The following is a 21569-nucleotide window of genomic DNA, read 5'->3' on the forward strand; positions in this document are numbered from 1 at the left end:
TTTTTCAGGATACAATACTTTTAAATTATTGAACATTTTGTAAATCTAAAAAAAATTTTTTTATTATCTTGATCTACAAATGTCATTTCTATAGAGTGGGAAGGCAAGTCTCTTCTGTATAAGATAGTAATTACTCCTTAAGACTCGTCTATCCAGCATCCCATTTGTGTGCATTCATGTAGTATTTGGATGATGGATAGATGAGTTTTGGGGGGGTAAATTCTATCTACACAATTCCAAATAAGATTTTTCTGTTAATACAGAAAATGGTTTTTAAATTACTTCACAGGAGGCAGCTGGCTGCTCAGTGGATTGAAAGCCAGGCCTAGAGACAGGAGGTCCTGGGTTCAAATTTGGCCTCTGACACGTCCCAGTTGTATGACCCCAGGCAAGTCACTTTAACCCCCATTGTCTATCCCTTACCACTCTTCTGCCAAGACAGAAGGGTTTAAAAAATAATAATAAATAAAAATAAAATTACTTCACAACAGTTATATGCATCAATATAATATTTATTTTAAAATGTTAATGATTACATAAAAAAACTAAAATAAAACAGTAAAAATGGGGTAAATGTTCTGTTAATAACAAATACAAGAAATTAAGTAAAATCTTGGCTGTATCAAATCAAAACTTGAAATCAGTGAAAACCCTATTTAGCAAGTACATTTACACATCCATAACAAAAAATGTTCAATACACTGTATTTTTCCCTTTTCATTTGAGGATAAATTCTTGTTCCTTAAGAAATGGTGAAAGGGATGGATTCAGAGAAAAATGAGGCTTACATGAACTGATGAAAAGAGAACCAGAACAACAAACACAATTACAACATTGTAAATAGAAGTAATTTTGAGAGGCTTAACTCTGATCAATGCAGTGACCATCTAGTATTCAAGAGCCTTATAGAGAGGTGGGGGACTTATAGATAGAAGACTTAGATATACACTGAGATATATTTGGAGATGACCAATGTGTAGCTATGTTTTGCTTTACTATGCTCATCTGTTACAAGGGAAGATTTTTTCCCCCCTCAAATTTTGGGAGAAATCTGGGAAGGAGATTAGGACTAGGGATGCTGCCTTCCCCCACCAAAAAAGAAAAAAACAAACAAACAAGAAAATCAAGAGATTCATTGTAGCCTTTAAAAAAAAATACACAGAGAACAGAAGGGAGTTCACAAAGAGACAAATAGGGCAATTAAAAAACTAACAGTGTTGAATTCATTATATTCTTCAAAAATGCAAGTTATACGTAACCCTCTTAATTCAAGTGCCTTTCTTCTGTTATTTCTAATTTAACTTGTCTATAGCTTGCTTTTGGATATATTCCTTTGTATGTTGTCTTTCCTGTTGGATTGCAAGCTCCCTGAGGGCAGGGATTGTCGTTTGCCTCTTTTTTGTAGTAACAGCTCTACACATAGTGTCCAGCACATAGTAGGCACTTAATAAATATTTCTTGATTGGTTAATTGATTGATTGGTTTCATGTTCAATTCTTTCTGTTCCAGGGTATACGGAAAACATTCCATGTTTGAAGATATTTGTCAGGTAGAGAGTAAGAACAGCACAATTATAAAAGCACATTATTTTACATATACTTGGAAAAAAAGACTTCAAAATATGAGTCTTACTCAGAGAGAGCATGGTATATGGTCAGGTGTATAGAGGTCAAAATGAAACTGGCTATAAACACTGATGAATGAATAGACAATTATATCAATCAGGAAAACTCAAAACCAAGATGAATGAAAAATAATTAAGGTTTTACATGTAAAGAAAATGAATCTGATTCTCACATTTTAGGTCTTAGACAAAGAAGTAAGATTAAAACCTACGGCAAAAAATCACTGCCATAAAGAATAAAAATGATCTAAGACCATGGGACTGGTGTAGTGGGGAGTGTTAGATCTGGAGTTTAAGGACCAGAGGTATTATTCTGGCTTTGCTATTTATCATCTACGTGGTCTTGGCCAGGTTGGTTCACCTCTTTGAGCCTCAGTTTCACCAAATGTAAAATGAGGGAGTTGGATCAGATCTCATTTAAGGTCCCTTCTAGTTCTAAAATGCTTATAATCTTAAAACAAATAGTCTCCTGCTTCTGGGAGAATAGCAAGAATGTTCGAACAGCACCAGGCTGAAGAGTGGTCCCTTCAAGTTCACATAGCCCTTTAAAAAGGAGAAGCAAGGACACTCACATATTCATGGGAGCACATTTTAAGATGGTAAAGTGGCTGCCTCAATAATAACTGATATTTTTGTAAAACTGCAGCCTGAGCCAGGTTAATATGTCATTAGGCAGTATTTATAAATAAAAATAAAATAGAGCATAATGTTAACATGTGATTTTCTGGTTGATATATGGTTCATTGGGATCCTTATGTATGTGGCCCCTCTGAGTTTTACAGCACTGGTGATAGGTACTACACTTAAATTTAAGAAAACTTGAGTTAAAATTCTGCCTTTTATTTAGTAGCAGTGTGACCCTGGGCAAGTCACCTGACATCTTTTGTTTCAGTTTCCTCATCTATGACATATCGGAGTTGGACTTGATAGCTTGTTGGGGTACCTTCCCTCTCTCTATGAAATGTCAGTTTCAAAGATGAGGGAATACTTAAACCCAGTTAGACAAGAGAATGACATTCTTGTTCTTTTGCTGGAGTACCTGTCAACATCCTGCTATCTTTTTAGTGGGTTGGACCCAAAAGGGATGTTCCTGACTTATATCTCCAAAAGAAATTCTACACGATGGACACTATTCCCCAACCTGCTCTTCAAGTGCTAGGGTAATGAGGAAATAAAATTCTTTTCAATGAACAGATACATTTTTAACCAAAAAAAAATGAAAGACCATCCAAACTAGAGATGAATGCTAGACCTCGTGCCTTGTTTGTCTGATTATTATAACCCCATTCTCCAAAGTTGAGCTACAGTGTTGAAATCACACACTTCTATTTTAAGATTAGCACACTAATATGAAGAATTGCTCATTTACAAGCTATAAGTAACATTTTATCAACCAGCTGCTAACTATTATTTACATCAAGCCAGGAAGGCTTTGAGGATGAATCTGATGCTGGACTGTCTGGTCTGCAGTCCAAAGACCAGCCTAGCAAAGTTGAGAGCAGCTCAACCCTACTAAGTTGGCCACACAGGGATTCATTTTAGGGCTCAAACAGCTCTAAGTTGTGGAGAGCTTTTGCCTGGCATTGGTGGATGAGGTACTCTCATTGATGAAATGACATCTTTGAAATATGGAGAGTAGCTTCCATTTTTGAAGTGATCTAGAGTTTACAAAATGCCCTCCCTTCTACAACCCTGTGAGGTATTCAGTGTAAAATATTATCATCTCCATTTTACAGTTGTGGACACTGAGGCTTAGCAAGCTGATGTGGCTTGCTCAGGGTCACAAAATACTGGAGCCAGGACCAGGCCTCTTGTTTCCAAGTCCATCAATCACTGTTCTCTAAACCATCCTGCTTCTTCTATCACAAGTGGCCAAATATACCAGTCTTAAAATAATGGGACTGGAAGCTGGGGTGACTGGGAAGAACCCAAAGCAACAGTATTTTCTAAACAACTCCTAAAATAGAACTCGTTAGCCACCACACCAGCTTTAAATGTCACCACTCATGATAACAGTCTTTGCCTGCTTCTAAAAAAAACTCCAACCAACCCCTACTTTCTTCTAAACATTTCTCAAAACCCCACAGAGTTTTAACTCAACTCAGACTCTTAGAAGGGGAAAAACCTTTGTCCCCTTCAACTAATCTAGCTGTCCGCTAATAACTAAGTTCAACTCTAAGTGTTAGGCCCCAGCACTTAAAAAAGAAATAAATCTCCTTAAAAAAAACAACAACACATGAACCGTAACACTTATTTCCCTTTCAAAGGACTAGTAAACTTAGATATATGTAACATGTAAACAAAATACATAACTCAGCTTAACTGGAAGGCAATGCAGACTTGGGAAAGACAGAATTTAGAGAGAAAGGAGGACAGGGAAGGCAGCCATTTATGTGAAAAATCTCATCTAAAACCCTGCAAAGCTAACTTAAAGCAACGTCAGATGAAGTTCGGAGGAGGGCATGACTAATCTTTCCCTTGCAAAATATATTTTGAATAACAGCTTTAATGGTTGTATTTTGAACCTCTTCTGTGCAGTAAAATGCCTCAATGTCAAGTGTTGCACCAGGAGGCTCTCTTAATGCAAGCCCCTGAGGTACTCCTTAGAGCATTAGGCAACCTCCATTATTATAGCTAAGTATTCTTAATTCAGGAGTGCTTTTATGCAATCTTGCCAATACATAAAAATCTGTTTGTTTTGTTATGTCCTCCTCAGTTCTTATGATTTTTATAACTAGTGCTCCCCTCCCCACCAAGTATTACATGCCCTAGGGTCCAAAAAGGCATTGGTAGTTTTGAACACCATTGGAACTGCACTTAACGGGTGCTCACAACAGGAAGAAAGAGAGGGCAGGGGACATTAAACTAGTTACACTAAAAGCCAATAATATAATCATATTTGCCAAACAAAAGTATTTATTGAGCACTTAGTATGCTCAGAGCTTCATGCTATGCTCTGCGGGGGATATAAAGAATAAGATGCAAAGTCTTCCCTGCCTTCATGGAACACAGAGTCCAGCTGGGAAAGTAAGACAAGTTCACAAATAAATATAAATACAAGGGTAGAGCGTGAAAGTTTACAGTGAGGTGCCTTGGGAGTTCAAAGGAGAAAGAGATCATTTCCCACTGGGGCTGGCAGGCAATCAGAGAACAAACATTATTCTACTTTTCCTTACCTCGGCTGCTGGGTTTTACACCAGGTTAATAAAATTCATCTGGAAGTTCTGAGAATAATTCTGGGGAATTAACTTAGGCAGGCTTAAATGGGAGAAGTGTTCATTGTCTTACTTATGAATGAGGAGTCTTTTCCATGCCTAACTTTAGGAAATCAGAAATATTTGACTTGGAAACAAGAGACGGGGGAAAATTTCATCCTTTCTTTCTTTCTTTCTTTCCCCACCCCCACCCCCCACTACATGCTAAAAGACAACTAAAGCTTTTCAGTACCAATCTAAAATGAAAAGCTTTCCATTCTTGGGAGAATTAGGAAAATTGGTGCTGAGTGACTAATGTTTGTAGGTGTTTAAGCACAATTAAGCCTTTTAAGTCATAAATAATTACCTAAATAGCAAAAGGAATTGTTTTTCTTTTACCATTCTCATATACATTTGGTCTTTGGTACTACTGTTTTAATCCTCATTATCATTTGAAAGAAAAACTATATAAATATCTACAAATTAGCCCCATTTCACGACTGCCTGGACAGTTCCTTCCTTTTATGAACAAAGAGGCAAGTTAATCACAATCTCTACGGTGACTCAGAGGTGTTTACCAAGTCTTTTATAAGACTGAACAATTCACAGTTGATTAAACCCCTTACGTTGATGCTCATTCAGCACACCTAGAAGCAAACATTGTGGTCAGTTTAGGGATAGCTTCCTACTCTACTGATTACAGTGAAAGACAAATTAGAAAGACACGCTCTATATATACATATATATACACACCCACACACAACACACACACTAAAGTTTCAAAGACATTTCAAGGGAGGAATCTTCAGTTTTTAGGAAAAGTTATCGTCTGCATTATTTCTTCCTTCAAATACCATCAAAAGCCATTCCAATGGCTTCATATTACACAGTCAAGTCAATAAGAAGTAGCACACCTAGAAGCATACACTGGGATCAGTTTGGGGATGGCTTCCTACTCTACTGCTCACTGCGAAACAAAAAACGAAATAGAAGGATACTACACTAAGGGTTCAAAGACATTTTAAGGGATAAACCTGTTCCATTTTTAGGAAAAGTTAATCTTTGTTGGCATATTTTCTTCTTTTAGGTATCATCAAAAGCCAGTCCAGTGGCTTCATATCATAGTCAAGTCAACAGGGAGACCTGACTTATCCAACTACAGAATTCCCATCAAGACATAAAAATTTTTTGCTTGAAAGTAATGACAGTGTAACACATCGGACACTTGTCAATTGCTTCGGCACACAGCTGACAGCTAACCAGATGTCCGCAAGGGATGAAAACAACAGCGATGTTCTCATCCATGCAGATCTTACACAACTTTTCCTCTTGCAAACGTCTGAGCTGTTCTTCGGTACTAATCTCTGTGGGAAAAAACGAGGGGACAAAATGAACAGACTTTAGATTAATTGCTTACATCCCTCCCACTCTTTGAAACCAGTTCAATAAAGTTCTTAATGAGGAAAGGCCAGGCTATATTCATCAATATTGCAGGCACAATCACCAATAATGAACTACCTATGACTACTGCTGTGAGTTGGATACTCTAGCTTCTGCTAATACTGAACACTGCTGGAAATTAAATACTTGTGGCAAAAGTTTTACAAGAAAACAGCAAAACCAAATGGGCATTTTTGCCAAAAAGGGATGCAGGAGTAATTTTCGAGTTAATAAGATAAGAAACCTTGAGACCCAGAGACCTTAAGTGACTTGCTTAGAGAGCAGAGCATTTTAATACGTACCTGAAGTAGGATTCAAACTTAGGTCTTTCTGACTCCTAGGCCAGTGTCCCATGGGCTCCTGTTTGGTGCCCCACACTGCCTAAAATTTTCATGTCTTCTCAGCTCTCCCCACTGTACTTGTCACCCTTTGTTTTTTTTTCCCCTTAAGCCCTCAATGCCAAGTCATAAGGCCACTAGCATGGAGAACAGAAAAAGTCAGATAAGACTTTTATGGCCCTGACTGCCATTCCAAGAACCAGCTGGAATTATTCATTGTTTCTATTACCATGTACCCAAGAAGAAAGGGACCCTAGTGGCCAGCAAGAGATTTATGGGGACACGTTGAGTTTTTAAAAATTATCTCAATGGATCACTTACTCAAGTCCTCTTCTAATACCTCATTTTGATATCAAGATGACCTCGGGGTCTCCAAAGCTGTGCCAGCTCAGCATAAACCCTGGCTGTTCCTACTAAGGTTTGAAAGGTTGGACTGAGCAGACAGGCCCATTTGAATGCAGATTGAAGCATACTTCTTTTTTCACTTGCTTTATTTTTCTCACTTTTTTTGGACAAAATGATTAATATGGAAATATGTTTTGCATGACTTCACATGTATAATGGATATCATTATATGCCTTCTCAATGGGTAGGGGAGGGGCTGCAGGAAAGGAGAAAATCTGGAATTCAAAATGAAAAAATGGAGAGAGAGAAAGTACATAGGCTTGGTGTTAGGCTCTGAATGATAGAGATCTAGCTTGTACCAATCATCTGAAGACCAGTCGGACTAGTAAGTTGCTGGGTATTGTTTTTTGGTAGGAAAGAGTGTTCAACTATGATTTCATCAGCTCCCTCCATTGATGCACAGATGCGACTTCTCTGCTACTTACAGCCTTACAGAGTTATCATGGGTACCCAGAGGTTAAGTGGCTTGTCTAAGCATACAGAAGATATATCAGAGGTAGGACCTGAATACCAATGTTCCTGATTTTGCTGGTCCTTTCTCCACTATACCATGTTTCCTCTTAGTAACACAAGTTGACATGTTTGTAGACCACTTGTTGCAGACTCATGTATCTAGAGCTAAAAGGGACCTCAGAGGTCTTCTAGTTGAACCTCCTCAAAATGCTCACATCTTTCACATCATGGCCAGTAACCTAAAGAGGCGTGGATCAAGGAGGTCTGGGCAACCATAGAATCTGAAGAAAGAGATTCTGTTCTGGTTCCTAACTTGGTTAGATGGCTTAGTGAGGGGCTACTTCCAGTCACCCAGGAAAAAACAAACGGTGAACCCAGGCTAAAAAATGGCAGCCCCATCTCATTAGATGTCCCTTTGCTATTAGTGAGCTGTACTGATTGCTCTTATGTTCTCCATTAGTTTCCAGCTCCCACTATCTTTGCCACCTTCCTGTTTTGATAAAATTAAAAGTTCTTCCTAGGGCTCCTAGGTAGAGAGACCACCAGTAACTGTAAGCACTATCAAGACAGCTGTCATCAATTTGTCCTCTTCATTTAGTAAAAAAATAAATAAAATAAAAGAGAAAGGCCCACTGCAGAATCCTACCCACGTTCCTGGTTGGCTCTTTGTCTGGCCCTGATAAATGGCATAGCTTAGTACCTATACCACCATGTTGTGTGGTTTTTTAGAGAGGACAGTAGAGATGTCCTTTGTTCCTATAAGCAAGAAATATGAAACAATATGTTTAAGATATTACTTCTTTCCCCTAAGCTTCCTTACTATATATCTCTGTTTAAATCATCTTCTTTCTTCCTACTCCCTGAATTACTTCACATCTGGGCAATACATGGGAAGTTCATTTACTCAAGCATTTTCTTTCAATAAAGTGGTATCCATTTTGAAGGAACACGTAACCTGTAAGAATACTCTAAAGAACAAATTTCAGCTACATTAATCATCTTTTCCTAAATTCCATCATTGTGTTTTATGTTCAAATTGATACCTGAGATAGCAAACAAAATTACCTCAAAAACTCAGAAATAGAGAACCAAGCACTGATGTTACTTTCCATTTGATGTTTTAATTATAAAGCAGATTACTACCTTTCTCTGATAAAGTTGGACTTGACTCTCCATCTTGTGAGCTTTCTTTCTGAGCACTCACTAGATCTGCTACCAGAAGTTCAAGCGATGTATAGTTGTTTCCAGATGATTGTATCTTTTCTCTCATGATTTTCTTAATTTCAAGAAAATTGAAACCCATTCGTATGGCATCTTGTACCAGAGGATTCTGCAACACACTGTCATCTGAAATGAAAATTGGAGGTGAGGAATGATAACCTACAGATTAACCATAGTCAATCAATTTCATTACAATTATCATTGTAAACCAAACTCATTAAGAAAAGTTATAATTTTACCAGATTGTAAAATACAACATAAAACAGGAGTCATGAAAATTATTTGGTACTGGTTTAAAAAACATATCAGTGGAAGAGATCAGAAAAACAAAACCTGGAAGTAAATGAAGCCATTAGCCCAGCATTTGAGAAACCCAAGAATACAAACAACAACATAAAAGACTTACCATTTGATAAGAACTGCTAAGTAAACTAACATACAGTTTGGCAGAAAACAGAGTTAGCTCAGTATTTTACACCACATTTTAAAGTAAGCTCCAAATGGATAAGCAATCTAAATATAAAAAATCATTTTTTAAAATACAGAAACACCAAAGGAAGTACCCTTCACAACTATGTTTAGGAGGAGAATTCATAACCAAATAAGGAATAGATTACAAAAACCTGCAAAAGATAATTTTGTTGATATGAGACTTAAAAAGCTTTCCCACTAACAAAAATCAAGGCAGTTAGAATGAGAAAAGAAGCTAAAGATTGTGCCTATGTGGGGGAGGTCTTTGGATCAAGATCAAAAACCTTTGATAAAAGCCCAATTTCCAAGATATATAGAGAATTAACACAAAAATAGAAGAAGAGACAGTTGGTCCATAACAGATAAATGGTCAAAGAATATAAACAAACTATTTCTAAAAGAAGAAATACAAACTATTAACAATTAACTCTGGAGCTGAAATCATGCACAAGTAGTCTGCCAACAAGATTTAAGAAACTATTTCCAGGAAGGACAGAGCATATGTATGAGAAAGCTTATATCAAATCTCCTTAAGCTTCTCCATAAATTAAAATTGAATTAATGGTATAGTACTTAAATAGCTAAGATAATGAGATATATATTGCTAAAGCTCTTGTTATACATATAAATAAAACTCAAAATTGTGTAGAGTTTGGGTCTCGAAATCTAGAAAGGAAGCAAAAAATTAGACGAAAGCTAAATAGGCCTAGATGTGAAAATATTCCATGTATCAGCATTATATAGTTGGTTAAGTATCTACATTTTCATCTCTGGATGAGGAAACTGAGGCCAAAAGAGGTTATATATATCACTTGCCTCAAATGCTAGCAAGTGTTAGAGCTAGGACAATGGCAAAGGGAGCTTAAATTACAGCAAGAGTTCAAGGAATGCTTTGTTCTCAGTAGGGCGAACTAAATATTAAAACTGGTTCCCAAGGCAGGTTGTGGACTCTTCATATTTGGAGAGTCTTAAAAATATAGGCTGCACCATATGATCTCCAGAAGTCCCTTCTAGTTTCATGATATGTCTATTAATACATTCAAATATAATTGGAACTTCATACACAACAAGAATTCATCTAATGTACTTATTTTAGCTCCTTAGGCACTCAAAACATTTTAAAAGGTAATTCAACCCTAACCTCATTTATGAATATATTTTCCTACTTCCTCATGGTTGCTGAACTATACCGAGTATTTTACTGTGATGTGCTTTTGGTATGTCAGCTTTATATAACATTCCACATATTGTCCATGCCTTTTGCAACTCTTATATTAAGTAACAACACAATAGCTCTCTTGTCTTTCTCAACCATATTTATGAATAAAAACTATTCTCCTTTGTAATAAAGATATGAAATAAATGCTGCCACAACAAGTATGGGAAACGGGAATTGTCAGATAGCTGAATCTTAAATTAAACTTCCCACTTGACACTTTTCTGAAAGCTAATAAAGATATGAGAGGTAGAAGACCTGGATTCTAGCTCCAGATCTGACTAGTTTCCTCATCCATAAAATAAGAAAATTAAGAACCCAGCCTGCTCACAGGGTTACTATGGGGATCAAATAGTGGCCATGGTTACCTCTTGAAGTGGACAAAAAGGCACTGTAACGATGAGTAAATTTTATCTAGGATTCCTTCAACCTCACAGAATCAGTATCATTTATTTGTCCATTTTCAGTTCAAGTAATAAAAGCATGCATAAAGAGAATACCTAGGCATGTATGCAAAGGAAAGAATGAAAATCTCAACTTCCTTTAAAGCTCAAGAAGAGTTTCTACATAAAGTCTTTTCTGATTCCCCCATCTCACCCTCATTCCCCAAGTTGCTTGGGCCTCCCCACCCATGAAATTATCTCTGGTATTTACTTTGCATATATTTTGTTTGTTCTTATACAGAAGTCTTATCCCAGAAGTCCTAGCAGTTTTAAATTTTAATAACTTCAAACTGTGTTAATATTTTTGGAACACTTCATCTCTGCTTCCCTCAGAGCATAGGAACACCTCAAGTGCAAGTACTGCTGCATTTTTGTCTTTGTATCCATAGCTCCTAGCATGGCACTTGGCACATAGTGGGCACTTAATAAGTGCTGAGAAGCTTTGCGTTCTTTCTGGGTAAGTTCCTTCAGTTTCAGTCTTTCCCCCCGACAACGTAAACTATTTATCCCCCCACTGCTAATCCTGGATTCTAAAGCCTGGATTCACAACGGACATACAATCTGTGATGAATATCCCTACCAGCTGCTAGCTAAAGCCTCTGCATGTGGCAATAGAGATCTGGTCTTGTCAAGATCTCGCGAAAAGGGGGGTTAGGGGGGGTGAACTCATAGATAGCATGGGATAAAGGAGAGCTCAGTTGCTAAAGCCAATAACTATGGGGCACGAATAACATAAACAATTTCAAGTCTTGCCAGGAGAAAAGTGCTTGAATGGCTCTAGACGAAAGTGACTGGAATACTTTCTTTACTTGCCCCTAAGTGAGGGGCCACGTGTACAGTAGAGGAGGATGGAGGTGGGTGAAAGAAATGCCTCATAAATGCTCCTTAAGCAAGCCATAGCATTGTAAGTATTGGCAAGCTGAACTTTCAGAGAATTTTCTCCATTTCTTAAGCCACTATTAATACTACAAATAGAGCAGAGCAGCTGGTTAAATGATTTTCTCTATTTAAAAAAAGAATCAAATAAGGAACTGGTAGAGATGCTTAAGGTCAGTTTTATCTTGATGAAGCTACTCACCAATTTCTTGAGTTACTGATGAAGCCATTTTGCGAGATTCTGCCTAAATAGAGATATGAACTCAGGTTAGAATTCTTTTTGTTAGAAGCAATGATTTCAGGTTATATATACCATAAATGTATAAAACTTGCTTGACTTAGCATTCATTCCATGAATTGAGTTTCATGCATTAGATTTTAAATCTTGTTCTGCAAGCAGTCTTGTCATTGTTAGTTTATAAGGGGGGGTGGGGTGGTACATGACACAACCAAGGCTATGGATCACTTCTGGAAAGCCCCTGATTTTGGCAGAAGGGAAGCAACCAATTTTTTAATTCTTCCAGCTTAAATTTTGGTCCATAATAATCCCATTATCCTGGCACTTATACATTTGCTTTAGGTAGAGGATAAAAAACATTTTTCAAAGTCTTCCCCACCTCAAATTTACAAATTTAACAGAGAGAAAAAAAACTGTAAAACCACCATGTAGCATTTGACAAAATAGATCATTTTATGAGACTTACCATAGAACTGTTAAATGGATGCACTAAATGAATACTGCTGACATATTCCTGGCCCTTTTCTTCTAATAGATATTTACATCTACAGAATTAAAGGTTAAGCTTTAGTACCATTGGACAATTTGCAAGATTATAAATAAGTTCAAAGTCTATAGCATCTAATGCCATTAATTTGCTTTTAGATGTGGCTAAGCAATCAAACAAACATTGTTGCCCCATTCATCATTATGATAAAAACATATTCAATTTATTACAACATATATGTTAGGATCTATTATTAGAGCAATAAATGTTCTCACTTAAAGACATGAGATTTGTGAGCAAGAAATGCCATTAAATTAGCACCACAGAAGTATATTCTGGAGAGTTTCCTATTAATAGACTCTTATCTAAAAGGCTGTCCAATTAAACATTTCAAAGTAATTCTGCAAGCTTTTCAGCCTTTCCGCTTACTTTTCAATGGTCATTCTGAAGTTGCAAGTAGTTTATTAGAAATATTCAAACAGTGGTGTAATAGCCACATATCTAGGTGCTTAATAGTACTGTATAACGAACTATACAGCTTTCCTCTTCATTTGCAGGGAAAGATGCTACAACTCATGATGTGTTCCAGCTACAATTCAATCCTATTTCCATAACTTTAAAAAGTTTGACATACTTCACTGCAAGGGGACTATTGACTATGATTCAGCCAGGCAAAAACAACTCCCACCCATTACCAACAAATCTCATTTTTTGATGATTAAAATAAATCACATTCCTGAAGCCTTCCACTTTGTGGGTATTTGGGGTTCACCCAAGGATATAGCCCTCCTGACAAAGTCCACGTCTCTCTAAACACTAAATACAAACCAGTGACACCCCTTCATGTTAATTGGATAATATTTAGGTTCTCTTTCTCTGTCTGCCCAAGAATTTTTCTTCTGAAAATATACTGAAGGGGCAAAGATAGCCTAGTCGCTGCTCATCTTCTAAAGATGAGTTAGGTTCTGAAGGGTCTCTCTGTTAACTCTGGCATTTATCGTATCTACTCCAAAGTCCTAAGTATTTACTAATCTGGAGAGTGAGAAGTCTGTGTCTGGATGGGAGATGCATAATTAACCATATACAAAGGATGAACACTTTAGTAACCAGAGACTGTTTCCTATAAAGTAGGTAACCTGATTTTTAACATTTGGGCATGAAACCCATGCCTTTTTTTTTTGATGGCAAGAATATTTAATAAAGTGGCAAGGATTAAGTCTTCAGTGTGTAAATACTCCCCCTCTCTTCCTGCTACCATATGAATATTTAAGTACTTTACCCAGGATACCACTTAGCATGCTGTTCCCAAGGGTCTTCGTTGGGTTTCCAATCAGTAAGTCCACCTCCACAATGAAAGCATAGTACTTTATCGTGGTCACCTGAGAAAACATTTAAGTACAGATAGACAAACTTGGGAAATGGCACCTTACACAGCTGTAGAAAATGAAAAACTGAATTTCTGCTAAGTCATATGCAAAAGTGCCTGCTTTAAAAAAAGATTCAAATAATTGACACATTTATGTAACCAGGGGAAGAAATTCTCATTAATTATTTAAAATAACTTGCTTTTTAGGCAATTCTAAGGAGCCAAATAATAAAAATTTATGATGCCAAATTCAACTTTTTATTCAAGAAGACGTCTTACATGATACATTTGTGTTTTTAATATTTATCAATACTCACTTGGGAATATTCAACCTTTGAGAAAGCTGATGATTAAATTAGCATGCTAGCATTCTCTAGTCAGTACTCATGAGATCCAGTTCAATGCAGAGGCAGCTAGGTGGTATAGGAGACAAAGAGGGCTGGACCTAGAGTCAGGAAGACTCCTCAAATCAAGCCTTGGACACTAGTAGTGTGAGTATGGGCACAAGTCATTTAATTTCTGTCTGCCTCGGTTTTCTCAAGTATAAAATGAGGATGATAATTATGAAATAAAATTTTAAAATAACAATAACCTCCTAGGGTGGTTATGAGGATGAGATGAAGTCATGTTTGTAAAGCACTCAGCACAGTATCTGGCACATAGTAGGTGATTATTAAATGCTTAGTCCACTCAAATTCTCCACCAGAATTACTCTAAATTCATATCTATATGATACTTTCACAAAGTTAGGTTTCAAAAAACCCCCTGACTTCTAGCTAGCTATTTAAGGTTTTATGTATAAAAATGAGAATAATTAAAGTATGTTTAACTAAACCAACTAGATTTGCTTTGGAATTATTTAGCCTAATAGAGAGAGGACACAGAAAAAAGGCTAATTTAATTAAGAAGAAGAGAAAAAGACCAATGTAATTTAAAAAGTGTTCCTGAAAGGTAATATATGAATGATACCTACTGAATCCAATCCGAACCCCTTATTTAGAGGGAACTGAGGCTTAGAGGGATTTTGAATTGCCCTAAGACTCTATGAATCAGCAGCAAAGCCAGAGAAAGAACCTAAATCTCTAACTCCCAACCAACCCACTGTTGTTTTTGTTTCTCAATTCACACTGCATGGCCTTGTATCTAGCAGAATTTTTCTTTAAAGAAACTATTTCCCACAAGATAGCATAAATAGTGGTGCTTTCGCTTGAATAGTCCTATATTTCAAAGATAGACAATCTCGATGAGGGATTGTTCACCCTCCCAACTTAAGTGGGAAGGTTAAGAGAACTATAACCAGCTCCACCACCAGAGCTGATTTTCTAACATGGACACACAAGGCCTTGTAAATGTCACCCCTCCTCTAGAATATATTAAATGAAGATAAACATAATAAACCACTCTACTATAGCAGACCTTTTTGCATAAACATAAACGTTAACATTCCAAAGTCAATATAACTGCCCAAAGAATTAAGCTGAAATAACTTGAGTATTAAGCTTGTATGGTTATTAAGTATTTACCAACCCAGGGGGCATCCCTTTCCTTTCTTTCCTCCTTAAAACATTTAGTAATTCTGGAAGAATTTATTTATTAATCTAGTTTAATAATAAAGTTTACCTAAAGCATAAAATCCAGCTTTTGCAAGCTGCTCCTTGTTAACCGAGTATATCCATGTTGCAAAGGTAATGAGTCGTGCTTCATAATCCGCCATGGCTGGATTCCTTGGGAGATGGGTAGGGTTTGGGCAACTCCTATCACAGCTAACATCAGTTTCAATTCGTGTATTACCAACATCCCGTCCCAAGACAAAAAAACACTTAGGGAAATGCCTCTTGTGTTCGGACATTGCCCGATCACACGGTTCCCAATTCTTTAATTTGCCCCCACAACAAAAGCACTGCACTTGATCCTCAAAGCCCATGTAATAGAGTCCAGCACTTGCTAACTCCTGTGGGGTAAGGTGAGCATAGTCTGGCCAATTCTGAAAAGATCTCAGTCGAGCTTCTTCACTACACATGGAAGGATTCCGTGGGTATATGGTATCTGACATATCAATGACCTGGCCTGTTCTCAAAAGATATTCCCCATGAGTTTCAGAGGGTCTCTCCAAAGCAAAGTGATTTCTATTCCTTGAACAATTTTCAACTCTGTACTGACAGTTTTGGATAATGGGATTTGGAAACCGTGTAGCATTTTTTTCAAAATAAAAACCATTAATAAATCTGCAGTTTGGGGATACTTTTCTATGTCTTCCAACTGCTGAGTCTCCATACTGCCATCTATCTACAGCTGCATGACAGCTAAAGCACTTGACAGTATCTCCCTCACCAGTATAGAGGAAACCTGCTCGCGCCAATGTTGATGCGGAAATAGGGCTACTACTTGGGAAATTAGCAAATGTCTTTAATCTATTAAATTCCTCTACAAAATCTTCATCTTTATTGATGTCTGGAGGCACACAAGTTTTAGAATCTTCAAAACTCTTAAAAGTCATCTTCTCTGGAAAGTGATGATTGTCCGCCTGTCTTAAAAAGAGAGCATTTCATTAAGGAATATAAAAATATAAAACATACCAGCTGCTCTTGTCAATTTGATTCCACAACTATCTAGTAAGCATCTACTATCTATGAAGCACTCTGCTAAGCGTTGCAGACACAAAGCCAAAAACCAAAACAATCCCTGTCCTTAAGAAGCTTACATTTCTGCCAGGGGAGAAGGGAAATAATATATAAACTAAAACAAGTGGATAGGCAGAAGGGTATAGTAAGAGAAAGAGTTGGGCTTAGAATCAGGGAAGACCTGGGATCAAGATTTGCCTCTGATGTAGACTGGTGGTGCGACTCTTGGGCCAATCACACTTAACCCCTTGGAACCCCAGGTAAACTCTCTAGCCTCTCAGTATCAGAGGAAGTGCTTACTGGCATTAGTGTGGGGAGATTCCTTACTCAGGAGTTCCTTATACCAGCAAAATTACAGGTCCAAACCTCATTCTAAGAAAATCAAATATGAGGAACTACTAGGAGGGAGAGGATTAACAAGTGCAGAGATCAAGAAAGATTTCACTGAAGAAGTGGCACCAGACTGTGGAGGACTAAGGAGTTCTTATTTTATCCCAGAGAAAAAAGAAGCCTCTCAAGTCTTTGAACAGATCTACTTAGGCACTGGGAAAATTATCCTGGCAGCTATATGGAGGATGGATTGGACAAGGGAAGAGACCAGAAGCAGGGAGACCAATTAGGAAGCTATTACACTAGTCAAGGAAAGAGGTGATAAAGGACTGAACTATGTTGGTGGCTGTCACACTAAGTGAGCAAATTAATTAACGGGATCAAAATAATTTTAGCATATGTACTACAAGGCAGAAAATGGTATTTTTATTTTCCCTTCGAGGAAAGAGATGGTCAGACCTGCTACTAATCTTAAAATATTTATAACACCAAAGCCCATGTAGCACGATTGTTAACTACATAGTCATTAACTGGGAAAACCATGGTGTTGAATGAGGATATTTATCAAGCTCATAGGCAAATAAATGGATCACTGTGCATTGAAAACATCCAAAATGAGCTCTTGCTTCAAGTCAAGAGATCAGAAGGTTAAAAGAGTTACTCCTTGAAGAATTCTCAGTTTACTCTCTTGTCTAATAAAAAACAGCAATGAATTTTGGGTCTAATAACAAATATAACTAGTGCATCTGACTTAGAATCAAGAGGGGTCATGATATGAGCTTCACCCAACACTCAAGATGTGACATGATAAATGGGTAAGTCATTTCACCACTTGAAGACTTAGTTTCTTTATGTGTAAAATAGAGACATAGCGCAGGTAGTATTAATCTCACAGGTAAATACTAAAAGTGATTATGTATAGAAGCCTGGCAAAGTTCAAAGTGTTATGTAAATATCAGCAGCTATACTCATCAAATCTCATGGGACTTCAGGCATACAACCACTGCCCCCTATTGGCTGGGGCCCTTTAAACACTTTGATGGATCTTTGATCGCACTGAAGTAGGGCTGTCCGAAGGTGTAGACCACAACACACAACTCTCCATGTATCCATAAAACAAGTGTGAGAGATTTTGTCAAATGTTGCCCTAAAAATCTGAACAAACTGTATAGACAGCATTCATCTACTCTACTAGTTTATCAAAAAAGGAAATAAGGTTAGTCTGGCATGACCAGACTGGCGTGGGGTGAAGCCATGATGACTCCTTCTCATCAGTGTTTCCTTTTAAAAATACTTTAAACCGTTGCAGTGATGTATGCATCCTCCTTCAATAGTGCCAATAACAATCCATGCAGACTTTCTGATTTTATGCAACTGTGGACCATATCCTCCTAGAAATCTTCCACAAGGAGTCTACCATCACAGGTGACCTTCCTTCTACATATCTTGATATGATGAAGATACTTGATAGAGAACCTGGGCTGTTTTCTCTTTTATTATGAGTTGTCCACCTCCTTTTCGGTATCATATACCTCTTTGATGATTTCTTCTGATATGCAAATTTCCATGTAAAACCAACTGAACTTCTCATTCATCTCATCATCATCCAAGTCAACTACAACTCTAATATTTCAAAAACCAAAACAATATATTTCAGTTAAAAAGGTGAAACCCTTTTCCCCCAGAGAGATGAATAGGGGTCATTTAAAGGCATTGTACAACTTCCCAAAAGTAATCCTACCCATTTTCTTCCAGCTATTTAAATCTAGGCAAGAGTCAGATCACTTAAAACATCCAGGACCATATTGCCCTCTGGAGGCTGACTCAGGAAAAAAAAAATCCTACCAATCTTCTTTTGGTTTAGGGTGCCTAAATGTCGAGGGGGGAGGGATAATCTCAATCCAATTCCCAAACAAAAACTAATTTCTCCCACTATTCCAGCTCTGATGTTTATTAGCTACATAAGCCCAGTCAAATCACTTCCCCTCTAGGAGCCTGTCTTCTCATTTGTAAAACTGAGAGAATACTTACACTACTTAGCCATAGGGCTATCTGTGAGGAGGAGCTTTGTAACCTTAAAGTATTATATGAATGAGTTATCATCTGAATATTGATGACTCCTTGAAAACCCTACCCTGATGTCTCATTGTGGCATACATGTAGCTTATCTGCTGGGTGGATGGAGGGATGGGTCTAAAGCCAGGAAGACCCAAGTTCAAATTTAACCTTGCATACTAGCTGTATGACTTTCAGTAAATCATTTAATCTCTGTATCAGTTTCCTCATTTATAAAATGGAGCTGATAGGCTCCATTCATCTCTCAGGGTGGTCGTGAAGATCAAATGAGACAAAAAAGTGCTCATCACAGTGCCTGGTACAGAGTAAGCACTATAGAAATGTTATCTATTATTGTTGTTTCTGGTACTATTATTGACTCTGGGCTCTCAAAGGCCACTATCAGTGATACATAGGCAAACTGGAAAGTGTTCTAGTATGAGAAGACTATCTGGCAGTCACTGGACATGCTCACTATCGGACTGGCCACAAGGTGACTATTTTGGCCACAGCAATTCTCCAGTAGGAGGCAGTGTGGCAAAGTGGATTTGGTGGGGGTGGAGTGGGGTGTAGGTGACTGAGTTAAGACAACCAGGGCTCAAATTTCCCCCTTTGATATTTATAAGGTGTGTGACTATGGGGCAAGTTACACAACCTCTCTAAATCTGAGGCAACTCAAAACTTGCCTACTAAGTTATATATAGTCAGCTGGTCATAGGTAGGTGAAGGGAGTTCCCACATTGAAGAAACCACAGATCCTGCCCTTCAAGGCTATCTACCAAGTCATAGAAGGGTTGTGAGATACAGAGATGGAAGTTATACTAAACATGTTAGCTACAGGCAGTAAACTGTATAAATAGGGGTAGGGAGAGATGTGGCAGTAGTGGTCACAGTCCCATGTAAGTATATAGTCTCTAACTTAGAAAAATGCTGGCAGGAACTAGACTGGGGGTGCCACAAAACAATGATTATGCCTGCTAGAACAGGCCTGCTTTAAAAAACATTTGATAGGTTGTTTCAGCACTATGTTGACACAATCAATAGAACCCAGAGGGCCACTAGGCAACTATCAACAACTTCTAATACTATCACAAAGAACTAATTTTCTTGGATAAATAAAAAGACATAAGAAAATCACCTTGTTTGAGGTATAGGCAATTCAACTACGAAAAAGAAAATCTCAAGATTTAAGGTATATTCACATTATAAATTGTTTTGATTTGATCACCACAATTTTCATGTTGGACAATAGTCTGTTAATTTTCATATTTTTTGTTTTTACATGGTCTAAATTTCCCCTTGTATCTTTCCTAGGGAACCCTCCCTTCCTTATATTATGTTGCTTCTGTTTTTTTGTTGAGACCAGATCTCCCTAGCTCTTTCAGGTTAGAAGCTAAGTAACCACTACTACTTGGTACAGTAGCCATGACCAGTCTTGGCTTCCCTGGTAGCAGGAATTACAGATGTGTGTGTCACCACAGCTGGCTCTCATATTATTTTAACAAATGCTAATTTCCACTTGAAATTCCCAAGAGGAATGGTACCTTCTCTTGATTAAACAATAAAAGAAGGAAATTCATTTATAGTTTTGAAAGCTGTTTGTTTCCTCATTACTGAATAATTAGATTTGTTCCCCACATAGCATCACTAGAAGGGAGGGCTTCTGGAGAAAGATAAAAAAATGCAGACTACCTGAAAGGAAGGAGTGATAAGAAAGTATCCCCAACGAAAATGGATTATTGAGGAGCAGGCGGGACAGTGAGATAGACAAGGGAAGAGGAATGGGAGAAAAATGAATTATGAGTGATATGGAAAGAACTGTTGTGGAGGGGGAGTGCCTACCTAAGTAGCAAAAGAAGAAACCTTCAGCAGGAGTTCAGTCTGAATATTAGAGAAGGGTAACAGGAAATGACTGCTGAGATGGCAGCTAAGAGGATCTTGAGGATTCTTGGAGTGGTTATAAAAGGGTCTTATTTAAGGCTATTTGTAAGAAAAAATGGGGAAGGGGGGGTGCTGAAATCAGCAAAAATGTCCAAAGGGAAAGGAAATAGCTCATGGAAATTTGGTGCCAAGGGTACAGTAGGGGATCCATGTGTATCACCTTGTTACAATGATTAGCTTATTTTATGCCTAGCGGGCCATATAATAGCCTCTAAGGTCCTGTTGGTTCCCTCCTTCTTTAGCTTTAGGGAATTTATTTTATATTTTCAAAAAATGTTCTTTGGTCACAATGCCTCCAGTTAGGAAGGCGAAAAAAAGGTGTTAAAACTTTACATTTATATCTATCTCTAGTTAACCCCTGCTCTCTTTGGGATTGAGGCAAAGTTTGGTTTTCTGGAAATCATATGAATAAGAATATAGATTATATTATAGTGTCTGTGGACAGACAGGCTCCAGAGAGCAGAAACTGGAAGGGAGGAAGCTGACCTTTCCTTGAGACTTCTTTTAGACTGAGTTCCCCTCTTCAAGAAGCCTGTGAGGCAAAGACTCTCCCCTTGCTACTTCCCTTCTTCCTTACATTTCAGGGCCTCCCTTGGCTCCAAACTTTCCAGCCCAAAGGCTCAGAAATTTGAAATTTGGACCTGGTTTACGGCTTTTATTCAACCTGGGTAGGTGATCCAGATTCGAGTGTATGCTGCATATACACAATGGCCCAAGTTCACAGTTCTGGTTGTTTGATTCCATCAACAAGTGTTCTAACCTAGTCTAAAGCACCAGAGCAAAAGAGGGTGTGTTTCAATATCATTCTTACATTTGAATAAGAAGTTAGCTGCAGATATCACTTCAATTC

At 37.7% G+C, this 21569-nt stretch overlaps 1 protein-coding gene across 7 annotated transcripts in view; it reads right to left on the minus strand.

Moving 5' to 3' along the window:
- Positions 1-494: 494 nt before the first annotated feature.
- Positions 495-21569, minus strand: part of XIAP (X-linked inhibitor of apoptosis) — a 36734-nt gene continuing 15659 nt past the window's right edge. For 4 of the 7 annotated variants that reach the window (XM_007507069.3, XM_056809223.1, XM_056809222.1 and 1 more), the window contains exons 3-8: positions 15393-16296; positions 13686-13785; positions 12386-12464; positions 11884-11926; positions 8598-8801; positions 495-6182 (exon numbers count right to left, since the gene is read on the minus strand). In XM_007507069.3, the coding sequence (XP_007507131.1) occupies positions 5989-6182; positions 8598-8801; positions 11884-11926; positions 12386-12464; positions 13686-13785; positions 15393-16269 (1497 nt within the window). In that variant the 5' untranslated portion in view covers positions 16270-16296 and the 3' untranslated portion in view covers positions 495-5988. Of the gene's footprint in view, positions 6183-8597; positions 8802-11883; positions 11927-12385; positions 12465-13685; positions 13786-15392; positions 16301-21569 lie in introns of all 7 variants that reach the window. The other 3 variants (XM_007507068.3, XM_056809221.1, XM_007507070.3) reach the window with 1 other exon arrangement.

Source organism: Monodelphis domestica, chromosome X (genome assembly GCF_027887165.1).
Source record: "Monodelphis domestica isolate mMonDom1 chromosome X, mMonDom1.pri, whole genome shotgun sequence".
NCBI lineage: Eukaryota > Metazoa > Chordata > Mammalia > Didelphimorphia > Didelphidae > Monodelphis > Monodelphis domestica.